The sequence below is a fragment of the Bufo bufo genome, chromosome 2 (assembly GCF_905171765.1).
Source record: "Bufo bufo chromosome 2, aBufBuf1.1, whole genome shotgun sequence".
Taxonomy (NCBI): Eukaryota; Metazoa; Chordata; class Amphibia; order Anura; family Bufonidae; genus Bufo; species Bufo bufo.
The window spans coordinates 431,359,735-431,384,005 of NC_053390.1; the positions used below are offsets into that span (position 1 = coordinate 431,359,735).

The 24,271-nt window shown below is 43.7% G+C and overlaps 1 protein-coding gene and 1 non-coding gene across 4 annotated transcripts in view; both read right to left on the minus strand.

Annotated features, from left to right (window-relative positions):
• Positions 1-1,883: 1,883 nt before the first annotated feature.
• The window catches only part of ANO8 (anoctamin 8), a 126,342-nt gene continuing 103,954 nt past the window's right edge, over positions 1,884-24,271 (minus strand). For all 3 annotated transcript variants that reach the window (XM_040417404.1, XM_040417403.1, XM_040417402.1), the window contains 4 exons: positions 22,059-22,250; positions 21,692-21,823; positions 19,031-19,141; positions 1,884-3,900 (listed from right to left, as the gene is read on the minus strand). In XM_040417404.1, the coding sequence (XP_040273338.1) occupies positions 3,253-3,900; positions 19,031-19,141; positions 21,692-21,823; positions 22,059-22,250 (1,083 nt within the window). In that variant the 3' untranslated portion in view covers positions 1,884-3,252. The remainder of the gene's footprint in view (positions 3,901-19,030; positions 19,142-21,691; positions 21,824-22,058; positions 22,251-24,271) is intronic.
• LOC120992601 lies at positions 11,705-11,823 on the minus strand. Its single transcript, XR_005777007.1, has one exon. It is a non-coding gene; the product is annotated as a 5S ribosomal RNA (ribosomal RNA).

The window sequence follows — 24,271 nt, forward strand, 5'->3', positions numbered from 1 at the left end:
GCAAATGTTCCCTCTTGCAATATCTAGATGAGGGAGTATATATGCACAACAGCAGCTGTAACTAGTCAGGATCCCATCAGTCCGGGAACATGACCAGGACAATTTTCATGTCATCGCTGACACTCCATTGTTTTGCCACATTTGTACTGAATGGATGAAATCAGCTCCTTCCAGGTCCTCCCTCTCCCCTTTGGACAGAGACAGGTTCTTGCACAGTCATCTTGCCTAGCCATGTCAATCGAGGACAGGGAGTGCCTGACAGAGGCAACAGGAGGAGCAAGGATGCATAGATTAAGTGCACCGAGGGTTGGGACCAAAGTGGTAGTACTGTGTCAGGATACTGATGACATATCCTGAGGACAGGTCATCAATATCAGATCGGCGGAGATGCAACTCCAGACACTCCCACCGATCAGCTATTTGAAGGTGTTGCTGCACTCGTGCAAGTCCTGCCGTGTAGATTTCAGCAGCAGTACAGAGCATTTAGCTTGAAAGGGAGAGGAGGCTGTAATTGCCACTATAATCTAGACTCAGGGCAGGTAAACACTGAATAGGGCGCAGCACTCACACAATTGCCACAGCGTCTTCATATATCTGATCGGCAGGGGATGCTGGGAGTTGGACCTCCACCAATATGATATTGATGACCTATCCTGAGATTAGGTTATCAATATCATGATACCTCACAGCCCCTTTAACGGTTTATTAGCATATGGATTAAAATTACTTTTTTCTCCAGAATGAGGCAATGGATTGCTAATTGAAATTCGGTTAAGCTAGCCCGGCAAGGCATTGTACCTGGTTTAACAATTCATTTACTGTTGACAGATTCCTTTAAATGCAAGCAACCTCACTTTCTAGGCTTACTCCATGGCATTACACTACTATGAACTGTTTGAGACACTGACCTAAAAAGTGTAACATAACATAGGAGCCCACCTTGAGGCATATTACTCCTGAGATCAGTGAACTAATGCCAACACTCCTGCTGATGAATGGTGCAGGACGCCTGTGACTTACAGTGGCTATCCACCTTAGATAGAGCACTAAACTAGCCAACCGTTATTCCTGCTGATGCCCCAGACATATGCATGCTTGACTCAGCCGAGTGTGCATATTGTTCGCAATGTGGAAAGGCCGAGAGGTGTCTGTAATCAGCCATTCCAGACACCTCTCACATTGGCTTATCGCCTGTAAAAACAACAAGTTGGGTGTGTTTATATCCAACATGCCTGACATTTCTTTAACTTAACATCTGCCGTCAGGAGACCAACCTATAAATTAGATGGTCAGCCGATACCACCTTAAGTGTGCAACACACACACATAACCTAAACATGTAAAAAAAAAAAAAAAAAAAAAAAGCTTAAAGGGAACCTGTCACCTGGATTTTGGGTATAGAGCTGAGGACATTGGTTGCTAGATGGCCGCTAACACATCCGCAATACCCAGTCCCCATAGCAATTAACATATCAGGTTAATTTGCATATGTATCAAATCGTTTTTTTTGCACAATAAAAGCACACAGAGCTATGGGGACTGGGTATTGCGGATGTGCTAGCGGTTATCTAGCAACCCATGTCCTCAGCTCTATACACAAAATCCCGGTGACAGGTTCCCTTTAAGAGCTAATCTGAACCCTCCACTGGTGTATGTCATTAGAAAAGCATTAAGGCAAATAGGATCAATTCTCAGTGATCTTCCCAGTTACGTACTCATTCCACGTTGTGTCAAGAATGCAGCATGCGTGCCATATCTATGCCAGCAGGAGCACCGCTCACGGCTACTTTATTGACTGTACAAAGCCTGTTTGGAATTGTACAATGCATTAGCTGAAATGCTTTCTTGTGCAAGAGACATTATCCTCTAAGTGTCATGGAAAGACGCAATTAACTTCAGCTTTAACTTAGCAAATGCTGCACATGGTTACACGTGGTTAACACCAATCTGATGTTCATGTACTTGTGGCCTTCTAGAGTGTCTAAATGCATCAATGGACAAGCAAAATTACCGGACCAAAATGTTGATTCTATGGTGCCTTTAAGACTCTGTCAGATACAAATATGGAGTGTTATGCTACACCAGTGTGGAAGCTAGACAATACTGAGGATCTTGTCTCAATGTCAGCATGACAGACTTACAGGACCTAAAATCTCACCCCTTGAAGGAAAAAAAAGGGTCACACTCTTCAGTGTACAGTATGGGACATACCGAGCAGAAACCAAGCCCAAGTACTGAACATGAAGGAAAGTATGAAAAGCTTTGTGTTTTGTAAGTTTCTCCAAACAAGTTATTCAGGATCTACATGAAAGAGGAAGAAAGAGCAGTATTGAGGTGCTGAACTGTGGACCCCCTTCATTCACCCATCTTCTGACTGTCATATGGTGACATGACGAGACCATTACATATACACTTTACATAAAACGGAATAAAAAAAAAAAAAAAGACTCTCTCTACTTTATTGTTGGTGGTTATCTAATAAAATCAATAGATGGGGGCTCCAGATCAGCAAACGATTTACAGGATTCAAGAAGGCAGCAGAGTTATCACACAAAGAAGCGGAGAGGAGCTGGTCGGTGAGGAACTGTTGTAGAGATGAGGTTAATCCTCTCCACAGCCAGATTGGCCTGCAATAAGGCACTGCAGGAGAGGTTACCTGTGCTAATACCTCTATTGCCTTCGCCCTTTCTTAGTTTAGGTGCCCAATCAGGAGGAAATGGATATGGTAATGTTCTGTGAAGATTTACTCTGCATCATTATACACCTCAGAAATTTCACTATTATGGGCTCAGATATGTATTGGATATATTAAGTTACTGTGTTCACCATGCCATCATTACGATGAGCATATTGTGTGTAATACTCATCATCATCACCATGGTGTAGCGCAGGATGTCTGAATAATGAAATCCACTCATTTAAAATTTTGGAGGTGTATATGGATACTCAGCATCATAACACCGTAGAGAAAGTTCATTATCCAGTAAGGCTGGAAGTATATAGCGATACTCAGCATCATTATACAATGCAGCACCTTCTTGTCACAAGGTGGGGTATATAGCATATTGCACCAGTGTAGCTCATTATGCAAGATGGCATCTCCAGACCACTGAAATCCTCTTTGATAATCACTCACACCATTATGAGAAAGGAAATAATTTCCCTCTGAATAGTTACCCACCTCCACCTCTTGAAGTGCTACTATGCCCTTATGTTGTTAAAGGGATGGAGGCAGTTATACGGTCACAGGAGGTCACTGCTTATGTGCCCTCCCCTGATCATCTGCATCATCCACAGGTATGTCTTCTGAAACTCCATTTAGCTGAGACTTTCCAGGAACTGTCCCATCTGATGAGGCAATTGCAGCTGTTGCCCCTCGAGGCTGCACTGAAATAGGTGCTCCCACACCATTGCCACCTATTTGCCCTTCCCCTTTACCAAAGTTAAATAGTTTACCAGGATGGAAAGGTTTGGTTGGAGAATGGGCTCTTTCTGGTGCTGCCTCTCTCCGTGTTTCAGGAGATTTCAAGAACTTGAAGCTCAGGAAGCTAGGTATTTTGGTATCTCCCCCTGGAGGAGACTGTGGAGATTTGGCATTGGTCCCTGACAAGAATTTGCTTTGCAGGGGTATAATTTGCTTGAGTTTGAGCACATTATTGCTGGCCAGCAGGGAGCTGGGCCTCTTCGGTTTGTCATGAGTGTTCCCACCTTGGGAACCACATGGCTTATTTTTACTCGAGTTCTTCTCATGTGTTTGAGATTCTTGGCCGGATCTTCCTTCCTCTCCTCCCCGCTCCCGTTCTTTTCGTGCATGATAATCAGCATGACGTTGCCTTTCTTCTTCCTCTCGCTTCCTGCGCTGTTGCTGCTGATACCGATGCTGGGCCTGGCGTTCATGTTTCTGTTAAGAGCAGAGGACATAGTAATACTTTGCCAATGTAGTTAACAGGAACCTGTGACTTTTATGCATGCCTATATGTAGGCAGAATGTTAAAGAGCAAGAGGAGCAGAGAAGATACACATACATAAGATTATATAATATATGTGTTACAGGTGAACAATTATGCCGTTATCTAAAGAACATTGTATAGAGAGAGATGAAAAAGTCTGGACACACCCTTTTAACTGATGTAATTTGTAGAAAATTGACTTTCAATCTGTGAAAGTATTAATTGGGAGAGAAGCTGCATTATTTGGTGGAGGCAGGCTTGGACTGGCCCACAGGGGAATCCCCCGGTGGGCCCCTAGTCTCCCACCCCCTGCACAAGTGGCACATAACACAGTACACTTACTGCACTACATACATATATTTAATGTACAGCACCTCAGCCAGCCTATGATCATATAAAAAAAAACTTGTTAGATTTTTTTTTATTATATTTGAATGTTTCCGTACTGGGTGGCCCCCTAAATACATTTTACTAGTGGGCCCTAGGTACCCCAGTCAGACACTGGGTGGAGGAAATGCTTTCGGACACCATATTTAATTCAGCTCAGGTTTTTCCAAAGGGTCATGTGATATATCAATCTTTGCTATAATTTACTCAGAAACACACTGGAAGTGTCAGTTTTGATATACCTTTACCTATTCAGGAGTGAAGCAAGGTCAAGGTTCGTTACAGGTGAACAATTATGCTGTTATCTAAAGAACATTGTATAGAATTTGTCCTCGTGTGAAGGAAGGAGCACACAAGACAATGCATGTCACTTGGATATGTGCCCTATTTTAAACTCAACTGTACGCAGAATCATCACAAAGTTTATTGAAACTGGATCCATCGTTAACAGGCACTGGACAGGATGACCAGAGTCTGCCACAAATGTCCTAGCAACATTTGTTAAAAGCCCAAACTGCAGTACCATATAGTTATCGCTGGAAACCGAGATTAGTCAACGTATCAGATTGTGGATTCTTCATGATCAAAAATGGCATCCATACAAAGTTCAGATGCCACACCGATTCAATGAATAGGAGCCAGACAGAGAGAGTTTGCAAAATGGGCTTTGAAGCAAGCAGAGGCAGATCTGTTTTTTGCCACATCACATTCTTTTCAGTAACGAGGCACTGTTTTATGTGAATGGTGTGATCTATCACTACAATCTTCAGTATTAATTCAATGATTATCCATCATGGACAGACCCATCAAAAACAATGGGGGTCTATATACAAACCAGAAATATGCCTCCATTTGGTGCAGATTGAGACACAAAGATCCTTTGCAGTGCAATCTGTGACTTTTCCCCGTTCACGAAGGTCTAAAAAAGTTGGTGAGGCGTGGGCCGAAAAGGGGACGGACTGGTAGGCCCGTCTCATTTACCATTGTCCTCGCCTTGTTTAGCTCAGAAGCCGTCTTACATTTAGAAGCAGCAGTGGAACCGCCGAACTTGCGTAGAGACCGGTGCCTCTACATAACTCCAGTGGATTCCCCGCCAGCTATAGAGGTTATTAAGACCGACGTCTAAAATGCTGGTCTTAATAAATGACCCCCAATGTGTTTGGAAAAGGTCACGGTTTGGTGTGGTATCTGGAGGACTCAGATCATAGGGCCGTTTTTCATTGATCATCTATGCTCAATGAGAACAGCAAGTTCCCATGTGATTTTCTACAGGTTGGCACACCTACACACTTTGCTGTGGCTCTACGCAGATAGCTAGATGTGCATTTCCCTGAGCACAGGATTTGGCATAGAGGTCTGATTGAATGGCCCTCAAGATCACTGGACTTGATGCTTTTGGACTTCTATCTCTGGGGTCATTTAACCGCTTAGGGACCCATGACGTAACCGGAACGGCATGGTTCCAGAGTCCTTAAGGACCCATGACGTACCGGTACGTTATGGGTTTAAAACTACATTGCGGCGCGGCAGGGGTTAATCGGAACAGGATTCAGCGGGCATCCTGTCACAACGCCGGGGGGGGGGGAATCATGTGAGTTAGTTAGGGGGGGGGAAAAAACTAACTGATTTATTGTTTCTGGTGGTTGGGGTCCACAGCACTAAGCTGTGAGACCCTAGACCCACCCAGGAGTGCTGCCCCTTGCCTCCCCCCAGCCACCACTTTTTATTTTTTTTCACGTGCGCTGACTGTGGCACTCTTAGCGTCCGGCCACTGTTAGCGCATCGCCCCCGCCCCACCGCTGATCAGCGTTGTACCGCTGATCAGCAAGTTTAAACTTTTTTTTTTTTTTTTCTAACACTTGTCCATTTTTTTTTTTTTTTACTTTTTAGTACGTGAACACTCGTGCCCCACACACACGCACATACGATAAAGTTTTACACGTACGCACACACACATACCCATGGCCTGCCGGATGTTCTCGGTGGAGGAGGCATATGCCCAGCTTGCCTCCGACTCAGAGAGCCCCAGTGATGATGAGGATGACCCCACGTTCCTCTTGTCATCCGCATCCTCCTCATCGTCATCTGATGACGATGAGCCCCCAAGGCGGCAGAGACGCCGCCAGGCGGAGCCAGGGGCCCCACATGCTAGGGACCCTGTGGCCCACACCAGTACGAGCCGCCCTGGGGCTTGCACTGGTTTCCCGGCCCACCAAATAAGCCCACTGTAGCCCCCTACCGGTGAACTTAGCTGGTGTCCCCCAGTGGATTTTGAACCCGAGATTCCGGATTTTGTTGGCAATCCAGGAATCCAGATTCCCACAGTGGGCTTCACTAAAATTGACTTTTTTCGTTTTGTTTTTTTCAGTGACCCATTTGTGAATCTGATGGTGGAGCAGATGAACCTGTACGCCAAACAGCTAGACCCGGTGGCTGGACGCTGGTCAGTGCAGCCGAGATGAGGACATTTTGGGGCCTCGTGCTGCACATGGGTCTAGTGCAAAAACCCAGTGTCAGGCAATACTGGAGTGGGGATGTCCTCTACCAGACCCCACTCTACAGTATGGCGATGACACGCCCCCGGTTTGAGGCCATCCAGAAATGTCTGCATTATTCAGATAATGCAGCATGTCACTTCAGGGCCAAATTTACGCAGGCCTACGTACCTGGAAGGGAGGTCGCGGTTGATGAGTCTCTCATTGCTTTCAAGGGGAGACTCAGTTTCCGCCAATACATTCCCACTAAGCGGGCGAGGTATGGCATGAAAATGTACAAAATTTGTGAGAGTACCCCAGGGTACACTTACAGATTTTGTGTGTACGAGGGGCGAGATTCCTGTATTCAACGCCCAGAATGTCCCCCACTCTGGGTGTTAGCGGGAAACTCGTGTGGGACCTTATGCACCCACTGCTAGATAAGGGTTACCACTTGTATGTGGATAACTTTTATACTAGCATTCCCTTGTTCAGGTCCCTTGCCGCCAGATCCACGTCCGCTTGTGGGACCGTGCGGAAAAATCAGAGCGGCCTCCCTGCCCCCCCTCCAGGTACCTATCCCCAGGGGTGAGACCCGTGCCCTTTTAAGTGGAAACCTGTTGCTGGTCAGGTATAAGGACAAGAGGGATGTCCTTATACTGTCCACAATCCACGGTAACAGCATCACCCCTGTCCCTGTGCGAGGTACCGCGGTAACGGTCCTCAAGCCCGATTGTATCGTCGACTACTATCGGTATATGGGAGGAGTGGATCTCTCTGATCAAGTCCTCAAGCCATATAATGCCATGCACAAAACCCGGGCATGGTACAAAAAAGTTGCAGTCTACTTGGTACAGGTTGCCTTGTACAACGCTTTTGTACTATCCCGAAGTGCTGGCAGCACAGGGACATTCCTCCAATTCTATGAGGCAGTCCTCAAGGACCTGATTTTTTCAGACCGGGAAATAGCAGGCCAGAGTACCTCGGGAATTGGAGGCGCCCGGATCGTCTCCTGGCCAACATTTTCCAGGTGTGGTCCCCCATACTGGAAAGAAGGGACGAACCCAAAAAAGATGCAGAGTGTCACAAGAGGGGGATACGGAAGGACACCACCACTCAATGTGACACTTGCCCCGATCATCCGGGCCTCTGCGTTATCGATTGCTTCAGGGAGTAGCACACTTCCATGGAGTACTAAATTTTTATAAATCCCCAACAGTCCCCTAGAGAACATAAAAAACTATGGCTCTCAGACAATTTTTTCCCCAAAAATATTAGTTTTAGTGCAGGCATCCTCAAACTGTGGCCCTCCAGATGTTGTAAAACTAACTCCCAGCATGCCCAGAGAATCTACAGCTATCAGCAGGGCATGGTCGGAATTGTAGTTTTACAACATCTGGAGGGCAGCAGTTTGAGGATGCCTGCTTAGTGTCTCCAAAGTCTGAGAGCCATACATATACATACACAAAAAGTGTAATAGCGAGCGATCAAAATGTCATGTGCACCCCCAATTAGTGCCAATAAAACCGCCACCTCATCCCATAAAAAATGAGCCTCTACATTAGATAGTCACCCAAAAAAAAAAAAACTGTAGCTCCCAGGCTATGGAGATACTAAAATAATTTAGTTTGGTTCCTAAAATAATAATATAGTGTAAAATCTAACTAAATTTTTAAATGTAGACATATTAGGTATCGCCGCGTCCATAAGAATCTGACCTATAAAAATTACATTCGACCAAACCCCTCGGATGAACAGCATTAAAAATATAAAATAGAAACGGTGCCAAAACACCAATTTTTGGGCAAAATTTCCATTTGAATCCTTTTTTTCCGGTAATAAAGCAAGGGTTAACAGACAAACAAAACTAAATATTTATTGCCCAGATTCTGGAGTTTGCAGAAACACCCCATATGTGGTCGTAAACGGCTATATAGCCACACGGCAGGGCATAGAACGAAGGGATTGCCATATGGTTTCTGGAAGGCATATTTTGATGGACTGGTTTATTTACACCATGTCCCATTAGAAGCTCCCCTAATGTAGCCTAGACTAGAAACTCCAAAAAAGTGACCCCATCTAAGAAACTACACCCCTCAAGGTATTCAAAAGTTACTTTACAAACTTTGTTAACCCTTTAGGTGTTCCACAAAACTAAATAGCGAATGTAGAAACAATTTTAGAATTTACATTTTTTGTTACCTTGCCTCAAAAAAGTGTAATATAGATAGAGCAACCAAAAATCATATTTACCCTAAAATAGTCCCAAAACAACAACCACCTTATCCCGTAGTTTCCTAGATGGAGTCACTTTTATGGAGTTTCTACTCTAGGGGTGCATCAGGGGGCTTGAAAAGGGTACATGGTGTAAATAAACCAGTCCAGCAAAATCTGCCTTCCAAAAACCATATGGTGTCTTCTTTTATGTCCTGCCGTTTAGCCAAATAGTAGTTTAGGACCACATTTGTTTGGCAGTTAACCCTTACTTTATTACTGGAAAAAATTGATTAAAATTCCAATTTTCTTTATCCATCTGCCATGAAGTCTTGTGGAAGACCTAAAGGGTTAACAAAGTTTGTAAAATCAGTTTTGAATACCTTGAGGGGTGTAGTTTCTCAGATGGAGTCACTTTTTTGGAATTTCTATTCTAGGGGTGCAACGGGGGGCTTGAAATGGGACATGGTATAAACAAAACCAGTCCTGCAAAATCCATATGGCGTTCCCCTGCTTCTATGTCCTCCCGTTTGGCCAAACAGTAGTTTAGGACCACAAATGGGGTGTTTCTGCAAACTAAAGAATCAGGGCAACCCATATTGAGTTTTGTTTGGCAGTTAACCCTTGCTTTGTTCCTGGAAAAAATAGATTATATTGGAAAATTTTCCCAAAAAAAAAATCCAAATTCTTAAATTTTATGTTTATTTGCCATGAAGTCTTGTGGAAGACCTAAAGGGTTAACAAAGTTTGTAAAAATCAGTTTTGAATACCTTGAGGGGTGTAGTTTCTAAAATGGGGTCATTTTTGGGTGGTTTCTATTACGTAAGCATCACAAACTGACTTCAGACCTGGACTGGTCCATAAAAAAAGTGGGATTTGGAAAAGTTTTGAAAAATTTCCAAATTTGCTTCTAAACTTTTAAGCTATGTAACATCCCCAAAAAATAAAATGGCATTCCCAAAATGATACAAACATGAAGTAGACAAAAGGATAATATAGTCTAACACCTAAATAAATGTAAAAAAAGTAGACTTATTAGGTATCGCCGCGTCCGTAAGAATCTCCTCTATAAAAATACTCCATGACCCAACCCCCCAGATTAACACGGTCAAAAAAAAAAGGTGCAAAAAAGAATTTTTTTGTCACCTTACATAACAAAAGATTTAATAGTAAGCGATCAAAAAGTCATATAGCCCCCAAAATAGTGCCAATAAAACAGTCCGCTCATCCCGCAAAAAATGAGCCCCCACATAAGATAATCGGATAAAAATAAGTAAAAAAAAAAATGACACTTAGACTTTAGAGATACAAAAAAGGAGATTTTTGTGAAACTCACCTGTAAAATCTTTTTCTCGTTGTTTCCATTGGGGGACACAGACCATGGGTATAGCTTAGAGGTATTAGTAGGAGGGACACTATGCAAATGAAGAGCTCCTCCTCCTTGGGCTATACCCCCCGGCTCCAGCAGGAGAAACTCAGGCGTTGCAAAAGCAGTAGGAGAAGGAGAAAGAATCCAATAATGGAAACCATTAAACCAAGGCCAAGAGGCCCAACCAACAACATAACAGAACCCCTCCTGCAACAAGCAGAATGGGCGAGAGCTGTGTCCCCCAATGGACACCGCCCCCTGGATCTGGGAGGACCTGGAGTCTGGAAGATACACTTTGGCAGCTGAGGTATTCAGAACCATACCCAGAAAGGAAGAGATGACTTTGGGACCTCCGCAAAGTTGACCAGCCAACCAAATCATTCCAGAGTCCGAACGGTGATCCGGACGCTGTCCTCGGCCTGCGGAAGCGAGGGGGCCTTTATCAGAAAGTCATCCAGATAAAGCAGCAAAGTAATGCCCCTGGAGCGAAGAAGCTCCATGAGCGGTGCAAGGATCTTGGTAAAGACCCGAGGGGCGGTTGCTAATCTGAAGGGAAGAGCGACAAACTGATAGATCTGGTTGCTAATGGCGAAGCGCAGAAGCGTTGTTGACTTTCTGCGATAGGAACGTGCAGATAGGCGTTATAACTCCGCACCCGCAGAAGCTTGTCGAGTAGCTTCAGATCCAGGATCGGCCGCACCGATCCATCCTTCTGTGGGACCACGAACAGGTTTGAATAAAAAAACCTGTGCCTTGTTCTTCTGGGGGAATATACAACTTCTAGCGCCCAGGTGACCTGAACAGGAGCCCTCCAGACCTGCTGAAAGGCGAGTAGGCGCCCCCCCCCACCGCAAGGGGTGGGGGCGTCCCTTCATGGGGAAGCCTGCTGGGAGCAGCAGGACGGGCTGACTGCGCCCTCTGGTGTCCGGAAGGCTGGGGCTCAAGGAGAGCTTCTTGCAGGAGTCCTGAGACCCCCCAGAGAGGAAGCAGACGACGCCCTGCAAAGGACTGGTACCGGAAACCAGAAGCCCTGGACCGAAAGGAGCCGTGGCTTTGGGGTGGGGAAGATGTGTACTCTTGCTTCCTGACGCAGCAGAGATGAATTCGTCCAGCTGAACCCCAAAAGGTCTGGACCCTTCAAAGGGAAGGTGATCAAGGGAACGATTAGAAGCAGCGGCAGCGTTCCATACCGTCAACCAGACCTCTCTGCACTGAATGACCGAGAGGGCAGAGATGCAGGCAAAGAGGGAACTAAAGTCCATGGAAGCCTCACATAGGAAGATGGAAGCCTGAGACATTTGGAGAGGTCAAGTCCTACATCACCTGGTATTCCCAGGCGGTCTCCCATCCAAGTACGAACCAGGCCCGACCCTGCTTAGCTTCCGAGATCAGACGAGATCGGGCGTGTTCAGGGTGGTGTGGCCGTAGTCCCAGTGTGTCAGCAGACGCAACTTGTTCCGCCATTTCTTGGTGGTGGCGCTGTAACCACACTAAAAGGGCTGGCAACCCATGCTGAGGCAAAGGCAGGCCGCAGGGACGTGCCCGTCAGAGAGAAAATGGATTTGGCCAGGGAATCTAGATGCCCGTCCTCGCGTCCCACAAAGAGGAACCCTCTAGGACAGGAAGAGATGTATTTTTGGCTAATCTGACCACCAGGGCCGTTTGGTGGCAGAGAACTTTGATGAGGGCGGTTCCAGGCCTTAGCTATGACCATGGAAAAGTCCCCATGGTCAGGCAAAAAGACCGCCTCAGGCATTAAAGGTGTCACGGACAGCCGCCACCAAGTTAGTAATCGTGGTGGAAGGCTAAGGCGGGGTGTCCCGCTCCATGACTTAGAGGCACGATTGCGTCATGCAGAGGGGGGACTGGGCTAAGCAAGAGAAGTAGGAGATCCTGTCCAGGGGCAGGGCATAAGACACAGGCGAGCAGCAAGGTCTGACAAAGTCCATCTGTATCTGGCACAGGCCAGGAGTGGATTAGGCATAATGGCTGACAAATAAGAATTAGAAAATCTCCTACCAGTTGTCTGAAATGTCCCACCACTCAGGCAACAGAAGAGAGGACCTCCGGCGGAGAGGAGCAGGGGAAGTCACGCGAGAGTTCAGAAACTGCACGGCCGTACACAGCGAGGAGGAAGCGCCATAATGGCGCGAAAAGCGAGCGCGCCGTATGGAAAAATGGACCCCGTAGCCACCAGGGCCCGATCCACGCAGCGTATCGGGGGAGTAATGGAGCGTATCGGGGGTGTGGGGAGGAAAGCGCCGCCGGTGGCTGCCGCGGTGAGTACTACCGCCGAACTCTGTGGTGCGTCCCCTGCAAGGAAAGGAGCGATGCCGGCAAGTGCCGCGCATAGCATGCCAGATGCCGAGCCTGCCGAGCAATATGTGCCCCTAATAAAGAGCCCAGGCAGCCACAGGAGTAATGAGGATGGAGAGAGGGGATGGCAGGGATGCAGGCAATACTTATCTGCTCCTGCCGTCTTCTCCCTCGACTCCAGGACCAGCAGGGATGCACCTCTTCAGACTTCTGACTCCTTACCCAGGAGTGCAGTGCTCTGGTGGAGGGTGGCAGCAGGTGACCCAGTGGCTGGTGGGATACCGGAGCTGCAGGTCGAGCCCGGATCCACTTGTCTTCTTTGGGGGCAATGGAGGCAGCCAGGCAGCATCCCAAAGACGGCGGCGGGCACTCCACAGGGGACCAGGAAAGCGCTATGCTGACCTGTGTCCCCATCTAGAAAGAAAATAACAAACCGGAGTAGAGATGGTGATCGTGTCAACCTCCTTCACCGGACACTAAGCAAAGACTGAGTTTCTCCTGCTGGAGCCAGGGGGTATAGCCCGAGGAGGAGGAGCTCTTCATTTGCATAGTGTCCCTCCTACTAATACCTCTAAGCTATACCCATGGTCTGTGTCCCCCAATGGAATGTACGAGAAATTTTTTTTCTGTATCAAAAAGGATAATATAGTCAAAAACCTAAATAATTGTAAAAAAAAAAGTAGACTTATTAGGTATCGCCGCGACCGTAAGAATCTCCTCTATAAAAATATCCCATGACCTAACCCCCCAGATTAACACGGTCAAAAAAAAAAAAAAAAACTGTGCCAAAACCGCTATTTTTGGCACTTTTCCATTTCAATCCGTTTTTTCCGGTAACAAAACAAGGGTTAACAACCAAACAAAAGTTAATATTTATTACCCTGATACTGCAGTTTACAGAAATGCCACATTTGTGGTCGTAAACTGCTGCATCAGTGAAAGGGAGGCCGCAAAAGGAAAGGACCGACATGGTTTCTGGAAGGCCGATTTTGATGGCCTTTTTTATTGACACCATGTCCCTTTTGAAGCCCCCCTGATGCCCCCCTAGAGTAAAAACTCCCTAAAAGTGACCCCATCTAAGAAACTACACCCCTCAAGGTATTCAAAACTGATTATACAAACTTTATTAACCCTTTAGGTGTTCCTCAACAGTTAATGGCAAATGGAGATAAAATTTCTGAATTTCAATTTTTAGTAACCTTGCCTCACAAAAATGTAATATAGAGCAACCAAAAATCATATGTACCCTAAAAATAGTCCCCAAAAAAATGCTACCTTATCCCGTAGTTTCCAAAATGGGGTCACTTTTAGGGAGTTTCTACTCCAGGGGTGCATTAGGGGGGTTTAAACGGGACACGGTGTAAATAAACCGGTCCATAAAAATCAGCCCTCCAAAAACCAAACGGCACACCTTTCCCTCTACGCCCCGCTGTCTGGCCGTACAGTAGTTTACGGCCACATATTGGGTGTTTTTGTAAACGGCAGAGTCAGGGCAATAAAGATACAGTCTTGTTTGGCTGTTAACCCTTGCTTTGTTAGTGGAAAAAATTGGTTAAAATGGAAAATTAGACAAAAAAATTAAATTCTCAAACTTCATCCCCATTTGCCAATAACTCTGGTGCAACACCTAAAGGGTTAACAACGTATGTAAAATCAGTTTTGAATACCTTGAGGGGTGTAGTTTCTTAGTTGGGGTCATTTTTGGGTGGTTTCTATTATGCAAGCCTCGCAAAGTGACTTCAGACCTGTAGTGGTCCCAAAAAATAGTTTTTTGTAAATTTCTGAAAAATTCCAAGATTTGCTTCTAAACTTCTAAGCCTTGTAACATCCCCAAAAAATAAAATATAATTCCCAAAATAATTCAAACATGAAGTAGACATATGGGGAATGTAAAGTAATCAAAATTTTTGGGGGTATTACTATGTATTACAGAAGTAGAGAAACAAACTTTGAAATTTGCTAATTTTTCCAAATTTTGGGTAAATTTGGTATTTTTTTATGTAAAAAAATTAACTTTTTTGACCCAATTTTAGCAGTGTCATGAAGTACAATATGTGACGAAAAAACTATCTCAGAACGGCCTGGGTAAGTCAAAGCGTTTTAAAGTTATCAGCACTTAAAGTGATACTGGTCAGATTTGCAAAAAAAGGGCCAAGTCCTTAAGGTGAAATAGGGCTGAGTCCTTAAGGGGTTAAACTGCATTGTATATGCAGAAAAAATACACAATATGGCTCACCTAAAATGGCAAATCCTACAGTGCTGAGATGGCAAATCCTACAGTGCTGCATTTCTTCAGCGTGTTCTTGAATACTGGTTTAAACAGTGTGCAGAATGGTGGACACATTGAGCATGTCACGTAAAACACATTAGGAAACTTTGACCTTGCTTAACTTTTAAACTGGTACAGATAGGTCAAAATTGACACTTCCAGAGTAAATTCTAGTCAAGACTGATATCACATAACCCCCTTGCCACTGAAATAACCTGAGCTAAATTCAATATTGCGGATGTCAAAATGGAAGGCAAAAACTTTTCCACCACCAAAGAATTCAGCCTCTCTCCCAATTAACACTTTCACACATTGGAAGTAAATTTTCTACTAATTACACTAGTTAAAAAGGTGTGTCCAGACTTTTGCCTCTGTATATATTTTTGTGGGAACAGATTCAGTATAACTTGAAATTTATTGATTACATTTGCTGTTCTTTGTATGCTTAGGAGCCCAGTGGGTGGTTCTAGTGACTGAAAACTGTCTCTGTATGAATAGTTACATAACAAAGCTGTCAATCACCGAGTAGGCCCTTAAAGGGAACCTGTCACCGGGATTTTGTGCATAGAGCTGAGGACATGGGTTGCTAGATGGCCGCTAGCACATCCGCAATATCTAGTCCCCATAGCTCTGTGTGCTTTTAGTGTGTAAAAAAAACGATTTGATACATATGCAAATGAACCTGAGATGAGTCCTGTCCCTGACTCATCTGAGGTTAATTTGCATATGTATCAAATCGTTTTTTTTTTTGCACAATAAAAGTACACAGAGCTATGGAGACTGAATATTGCAGATGTGCTAGCGGCCATCTAGCAAGCCATGTCCTCAGCTCTATGCACAAAATCCCGGTGGCAGGTTCCCTTTAAAGGGGTTCTCTGGGAATGAAGAAAATCAAAATACTTAAATACTACCTGATTATAAATATATTCCCAAATATCTTTTATTAAATTATAATGGGTCCTTTGGCTAGGGAGCAATCAGGAAAAATAAAATGGCCACCATCCTATTAGTACACACAAAACCTGTCCTAATCACACAGGAGGACAAGTTACTTCGCAACACTGAGGTAAATATCTGCCTCATCCTCCTCTACTCTTTTTGTCAGGGATTATGATCATGAATACAGTTTAATATGATCTTCAGCTGAATCTCTGTAGGAATGGAGTTCATGAGGAGACAAAGTACAGAGAAGGGTGGGGGGGGGGGGGGGGATGTGGCTACTGAGCAGCAGCAGTTGTATACAGTCTTTATTACCACAACCCCACATTACCAGTCTGTCCTGCTCATCCTCTCTGTACTTCATGTCTCCTCATGAACTCCATTATCACAGAGATTCAGCTAAAGTTCTTATCAGCTGTATTCAAGATCATAATCCCTGACAGGTAGAGAGGAGGATGAGGCAGCTCTTTAGCTCAGTGTTATGAAGTAACTTGTACTTCTGTGTGATAAGGCAGGTTTTGTGTGCACGAATAGGACTGTGGCCATTTTATTTCTCCTAATGATTGTTCCATAGACACAAGCCATTATAACTAATGAAAGGTATTTGGGAATTTATAATAAAGTAATATTTAAGTATTTTCATTTTCTTAATTCCAGGAAAATCCCTGTCAGCTCAGAAAGAGCAAGAGGTTTACAGCAATAAATTACACGTTTTACAGAATCTTTTCTCACAAAACTATATATCTGGTAAATGTACTATATTATTGACATAACTTTTTAAGCAAGTGCTCTAAAATTCAACTGAATGCTATATATTTTAGGACTGCACAGTTTATTTCCATTGCAGCAAAGAGATAATGACTATAAACTACAAGCAGCTAAATGACCAGTAATAATCAAGTGACACTATCACACAAAATCTCCCAGCTTTGACAGATGGCAAAAATAGGACCTTACAGGCTGGATTTTTGTGAATCATTCACAACCACTTTATAATGGGGTTACCTGCTGAATATTAATGACCATATTTGTAAATGAGTGTCACAGCTAAGACAATAACCCGTCAGAGGGAAGATATCCTAAAGTGGTATAATTACAAGTAACACTGTCACAGAGTACCACCCAAGTATAAAACATAGCCTTAGCATAATAAAGGCTATGTTTTATACTTAGGTGGTACTCTGTGATAGCATATTTGCAAATTAGAATACTTTTTGGGGGAAAGGTTTCAGGCGTGGAAAGGTCATTTTTCTTTAAATGATTGTTTACATTCCCATACAGTCAGGTCCATAAGTATTGGGACATCAAAACAATTGTAACATTTTTGGCTCTATACACCACCACAATGGATTTGAAATTAAACGAACAAGATGTGCTTTAACTGCAGACTGTCAGCTTTAATTTGAGGGCATTTACATCCAAATCAGGTGAACGGTGTAGGAATTACAACAGTTTGCATATGTGCCTCCCACTTGTTAAGGGGCCAAAAGTAATGGGACAATTGCCTTCTCATCTGTTCCATGGCCAGGTGTGTGTTATTCCCTCATTATCCCAATTACAATGAGCAGATAAAAGGGTCCAGAGTTCATTTCAAGTATGCCATTTGCATTTGGAATCTGTTGCCGTCAACTCTCAAGATGAGATCCAAAGAGCTGTCACTATCAGTGAAGCAAGCCATCATTAGGCTGAAAAACAAAACAAACCCATCAGAGAGATTGCAAAAACATTAGGCGTGGCCAAAACAACTGTTAGGAACATTCTTAAAAAGAAGGAATGCACCGGTGAGCTCAGCAACACCAAAAGACCCGGAAGACCACGGAAAACAACTGTGGTGGATGACCGAAGAATTATTTCCCTGGTGAAGAAACACCCTTCACAACAGTTGGCCAGATCAAGAACACTCTCCAGGAGGTAGGTGTATGTGTGTCAGAGTCAACAATCAAGAGAAGACTTCACCAGAGTGAATACAGAGGGTTCACCACAAGATGTAAACCATTGGTGAGCCTCAAAAACAGGAAGGCCAGATTAGAGAGTTTGCCAAACGACATCTAAAAAGCCTTCACAGTTCTGAAACAACATCCTATGGACAGATGAGACCATAATCAACTTGTACCAGAGTGATGGGCAGACAAGAGTATGTAGAAGGAAAGGAACTGCTCATGATCCTAAGCATACCACTTCATCAGTGAAGCATGGTGGTGGTATTGTCATGGCGTGGGCATGTATGGCTGCCAATGGAACTGGTTCTCTTGTATTTATTGATGATGTGACGGCTGACTAAAGCAGCAGGATGAATTCTGAAGTGTTTCGGGCAATATTATCTGCTCATATTCAGCCAAATGCTTCAGAACTCATTGGACGGCGCTTCACAGTGCAGATGGACAATGACCCAAAGCATACTGCAAAAGCAACCAAAGAGTTTAAGGGAAAGAAGTGGAATGTTATGCAATGGCCAAGTCAATCACTTGACCTGAATCCGATTGAGCATGCATTTCATTTGCTGAAGACAAGACTGAAGGGAAAATGCCCCAAGAACAAGCAGGAACTGTAGACAGTTGCAGTAGAGGCCTGGCAGAGCATCACCAGGGATGAAACCCAGCGTCTGGTGATATCTATGCGTTCCAGACTTCAGGCTGTAATTGACTGCAAAGGATTTGCAACCAAGTATTAAAAAGTGAAAGTTGATTTATGATCATTATTCTGTCCCATTACTTTTGGTCCCTTAACAAGTGGGAGGCACATATGCAAACTGTTGTAATTCCTACACCATTCACCTGATTTGGATGTAAATACCCTCAAATTAAAGCTGACAGTCTGTAGTTAAAGCACATCTTGTTCTTTTCATTTCAAATCCATTGTGGTGGTGTATAGAGCCACAAAGGTTAGAATTGTGTCGATGTTCCAATATTTATGGACCTGACTGTATATTAGAAAACACATTGAGAAGCTGGTCAATTTGGTTTGCAGCCTAAGAGTCATGTGTGTAGTTTTGTTCACTATATGGGTGTTTGCCAACACAAACGGCCAATTATTCTTAAATGTCTATGCTCAGTTTAAGCATCACAAAGATTGGTGATATAAATTAATATAACTTTTACAGTTCAGTTTTGTACCTTAAATGCTTCTCGCCTTTGGTATTCCAACTTTGCCATCTCTTCAGCTACCCACCCAGGGATGTCTGGAATCACCACATGTATAATATACTTCAGAAGCAGTGCAAAGTGCTGGAAAGAGGAAACAATGGAACAGTGTTTCACGGAAATGAGTAAAAGCAGTGTAAAGATGAAATGTGCAAGATATTTTTCAATTAAAAGAGTTCCTTGAAAAAAAATTAGTTGGCTACAATGTAGAAATCCACCCTTGAAGTAGGCCACAGTGCTTCCCCACACCCATTTTTGTTAAAAGGAGTCCGTTATCATTTTCACCTATATAACTATGAGTCTGCTGTATTCTTTTAAAATTTCCATTAGTAAAACAGCACAGTGTGTTTTATGCTGTTCTGGTGAATAGGAAAGTGGACCTGTCCTCATACTATTGTCCTTAAACTCAGCAAAATTGTTTGATGACATATCTCCTTTTATAGCCTTGGATACAATATAGCATCATTCATTGTTTATTAGTCACAGTGGACTGTGTGGCATGCAAACACTTGCAGTATTTAAAGTGGTTGGCCACTTTTTGGCTGCTTGTGACCAATGTGTATGTAAGATGACTATATGGCACTTACTAATATAGTCTTTGCTGATATTACCGTATGTGCCGTTTGCTATATTTCATAAGCCATGCTCTTTTGTTAGGCAAATCTTCTGTGCTGTCCACATAGAGGTCCTGTCCATAAGATGGCCGCTGATGGAGGGTAATGTCACTGGACACATCCCTCAGCCTCTGCCATTGATACACACTGCATCTGTACTAAACTCCCAGTAAAAAGGGCGGAGCTATATAGGGGGTGTAGAGGTAGCAGTCACTACTGGGCCCAGGAGCCTGAGGGGGCCCAGAGACCCTTGTACCACATAAGAACACACTGGTATTCTAGAAAATGCATGCAGGTCCAGTTACACCTCTTGCTGGAGGGAAGGGGTTAGGTCAAGAATTTGGCAAGGGGTGGTTACCTCAGGCAGCACAAAGGCTATGTGGCTCCCTGCCCCTGGCCACAAAGCACTGAGAGAAGGGGGGCCCAAGCTGAACTCTTGCACCAGGGCCCATGAGGCTTTAGCTACTCTGTTGCCCAGTAGGGAAGCGTAGATTACAGGTGCAGTGTATTTGAATGGAGGAGACATCACATGGAGGGATTTGCCTGGTCATATGACCCTTCATTAGCAGCCATTTTATGGACAAGACCTCTGTGTAGACATCACAAAAGACAAGGGGGCATACCTTATGAAATATTGAAATTGGCATAACATTTCAGTAAAGGGTATATTAGTAAGTGTCATACAGTCATTTTACAAACCTATTCATCAATAGTGGCCAAACCCTTTAATATAAACCAGAAGTGTACATATTTCTGACCCTTTAGCAACATGTGATATACATGTAGAGTATGTAACCAAGTCAACAAAAAAAGCTAGTGCATGCCCTCATCATTTCCCATCTAGACTACTGCAACATCCTTCTCTGTGGCCTCACATATAACTTCTGTGTGCCGCTTCAATCCATCCTCAACTCTGGTGCCTGGTTAATCTATCTCTCCACTCGTTTCTCTTTCTCCTCTTCCTTCTGCCAATCTTTCACTGGCTCCTCGTTACCCAGCAAACTCAGTACTAAATATTAACTACAACATACAAGTCCATCCACAACCTCTCTTCTCCATACATATCTGAACGAATTTCCCACAACCTCTCAGCACCTAATTGATCTTTCCACAACCTCTTTGGTTTCCACTTGTCTGCTCCTCACACACGATTTCTCCCATGCATCAACCACACTCTGAAACTCATGTGGGGTCATACAGAATTTCAAACATCCAAACCTTCAAAAGCAACCTGAAAACCCATCTCTTCAGGAAAGCCTACAATAAACCCTGATGCCACTACAATACTATCTGAGCTTACACAGTCACCTATTTCCCACTCCCGTGGAGATTGTAAACCCTCACAGGCAGAGTCCTCTTTCCCTCTGTACCAGTCTATCACTCATGTTTAGTGTACTTGTTTTTGTATTATACTATGTATGTAAACCATTTCATATTAACAGTGCACTGTAATTAAAGGAGCATTCCAAAACTTAAGTATGAATGACGTATCCTTAGGATAGGTCATCAACATCAGATTGGCAGGGTGCTGGGAGTCAGACCCTTGCCAATTAGCTTCAAGGAAAGGGCTTCAGCACTAGAACCAGGCACCGGTACTACCTAGCTCTTTCCACCATGTTGGGCAATATGCAGTGCTGCTCACATTCAAGTGAATGGGAGTAGTGCTGCAGTAACCAGACATGGCTACTACACAGTGGACAGATCTGTGTAGTGGTTCCAGTGCCCGAGCTCCTGTAGACAGCTTATCGGTCAAGTGCTGGGAGTCAGACCTGCCTCCTACGGATACGTAATCAATACTTAAGTCCTAGAGAACCCTTTAAATGGTGCTTTAAAGTAAATAATAATGATAATACTCACGTATTATAGCAGATATTTTATACCATTCTAAGTTTTACTAAAACTAATTTCAAGGGGCTTGACAACCTTTTTCAACAAGTGACTGAATATGCTGCATTTGTTTAGGATTACAAGATATCTACCTTTTGTATTCCCATTAGGCACATAAGACATGGTTACATACCTCTAAGACAACAATAAATATGATGGCAGATTCAGGACCAAGCCATGGTATTAATCTCTGAAGCTGCCCACACTGTCCAATCAGGTAACAATTCACAATAATGGCAATGACACCCATTGCTTCCATCACATTCTGCAAGAGAAAGACACAAACCTTACCCTCAAACATAACCATAATCTTTGTTGAACAAAGACTTTGTTTTTGCAGTTTTTTTTAAACAGATATTTAGTTATAACCCACTGAATAATGCCATTACTGTAAATAAAGCTATAGCACATCAACTTGCCCATTCTAGTACTAGTAAAAGGACATCAAACCCCTTTCTTTAGAAATCTCTTGCTGTTGTCCACACCCACCAGCTCCTTACTTGCCACTGTCCTATACCATCCACACGGCGACCAAATGGTCTCTGAAGTCCACTGCACAGCTTGAAGGCATCACTGCGGATTTCAATAATGTTATTGACAAGGGCACACACGGCTGCGAGGGGAAAAGCAGATGAGAAGAGGACCACATAGCCAAACTGCACAAACATTTCTTGATAGTCTTGGAAGGTATCCTAGGGGAAAGACATATCCACATATAACACATTTGTGAGATAACGTTATACGACACCAGAAAACAATGAAGAACACATAATTAATCTAATAACTAGTATGGCATAAAGGAGAAGAAAGGCTGAACTTGACAGATCTGTGTCTTTTTTCAGCATATGTAATAATGTAACTAAGTCTTTGGAGAGTAGAGGGGGAGTGATCTGCAGTAAGCGATAAACAGAGAAACACAGTCAGAAACCAGAGCAGACTGCTGAGAATTATAGATGTAGTCTGCAGAAGGGGAAACTGCTAAAAATGCAGCATACTAGTCATATAATTATACAGTCCAACAACCCAAATGCACAGGGTTTAAAGATGGACACCACTAGAGGGCATCGCTATAACATCAGAAAAAAAGTTTCAAGTTTACAATTGCTGAAAGCAGAAATCCTGCTAGCAGTAAGACTGTGATTTATAGAAAAGAAAAAGAGTAAACACTAAAAAACTGAATTAAAACAAATAAAAGTGTATGCAATGCTTAATGAAAGGAGAAAGGAATAAAAGGTTGTTTCACACATACAAGGACATTTATCATCCCCTGTACAACACCCATTAAATGGCATAAAAAGTCCCAACGTTTGGAGCACACCAGCTCCTGGTCTTAATAAATGTCCCCAAAAGGTGTTTTTAGGAAAAACAAAGGGGGAGGGAGAGGGGTTTATCATGAGTGGAAAGTTTGAAATCAGTTTTACAGGAGTCTGCATTGGCATAATTTGGTCTGAATTTATCAAATGTTGCACAATGTTTGAAAAATCTGGTTTAGCTTTAAAGGGAATATGCCATCGAAAAATATCCTAAATCCTGCAGTTTCTGCACTCGCCACTAAGCCTAATAATAGATGCCACTTCTTGGCCTGTACAGATAAACTTTTCAGCAGTCATCTCATTATAATGACCGGTAAGGCTACGTTCACAATCCGGTAGTCTGTTCTGACAGGGGAACTACGGGAGTTACTGTATCCGGCATAACCAGGAATTGCCGGATCCCCACTGACTATAATGGGATCCAACAGCTTTCTGGCAAAAATGGCAGCTTTCTGCGTTTAGACGTTGGTAGGCGTTGCACAGCGGTGCTTGTACTGAAAAAGCCCGCCAACCTGGTGCCAGCAAAGGAATAAAAGTATGATTTTATCAACAACCGTGGCGCCGACGGTGAAGAGGAAGGTATCATTTTAAAACTGCAGGATCACCCCTACCAGGTTATGTGCCTGGTTTAATATGGGTGATCTGGTGACAGAGCTGCTTTAACATCTCAGTCAACATGGCAGCCCCCAAAAAAATAAAAAATATATCAACAATCAAATAAAAACATATTAGAAAAAAGGGATAGGTGTCGCTATCTGGTTTTAAAGGGAACCTGTCAGCGGGAAAAAAAAAACACCCCAAACCGCCAGCCTTCAAGTAGCCGGCAGTGAGTTTCGAATGATTATTTTCTTACTGCATTCTGATGAGGCAGAAGTATGAAAAACGTTCTTTTATCCTCCGTCCGCGCTATTTTCCAGTCACGCTTGAGGTCAAGGGGGCAGTGGCCTCCTTGCTTCAAGTCAAGGAAACTGCGTCTCCTTCTCTGTGACTTACAGCACTTATGCACAAGAGTTCGGCTGGCTTTGCCGAACAGCCGTCTGTCAGTCACAGGCAAAGGGGAGGGAAGGGGGCGCGGTTACCTTGACTTGAAGAAAGGAGGCCGCTGCCCCCTTGACTTCAAGCCTGACTGGAAAATAGCACAGACGGAGGAAAAAAGAACATTTTTCATACTTTTACCTCATCTGAATGCAGTAAGAAAATCATCATTAGAAACACACTATATTTGTTTTTACGGATGCAGCGATCTTTTTTTTATTTTCTTCTATCTTTAAAAATGACTTAATTAAAGGGAGTCTGTCATCAGCATTTCACTTTTTTAACCCTTCCCATAGCTCCATAGCATGCTTACATTTAATAAAAACGTTACCTTTGGCATCAATCCTGGACTTATAGAACCCTCA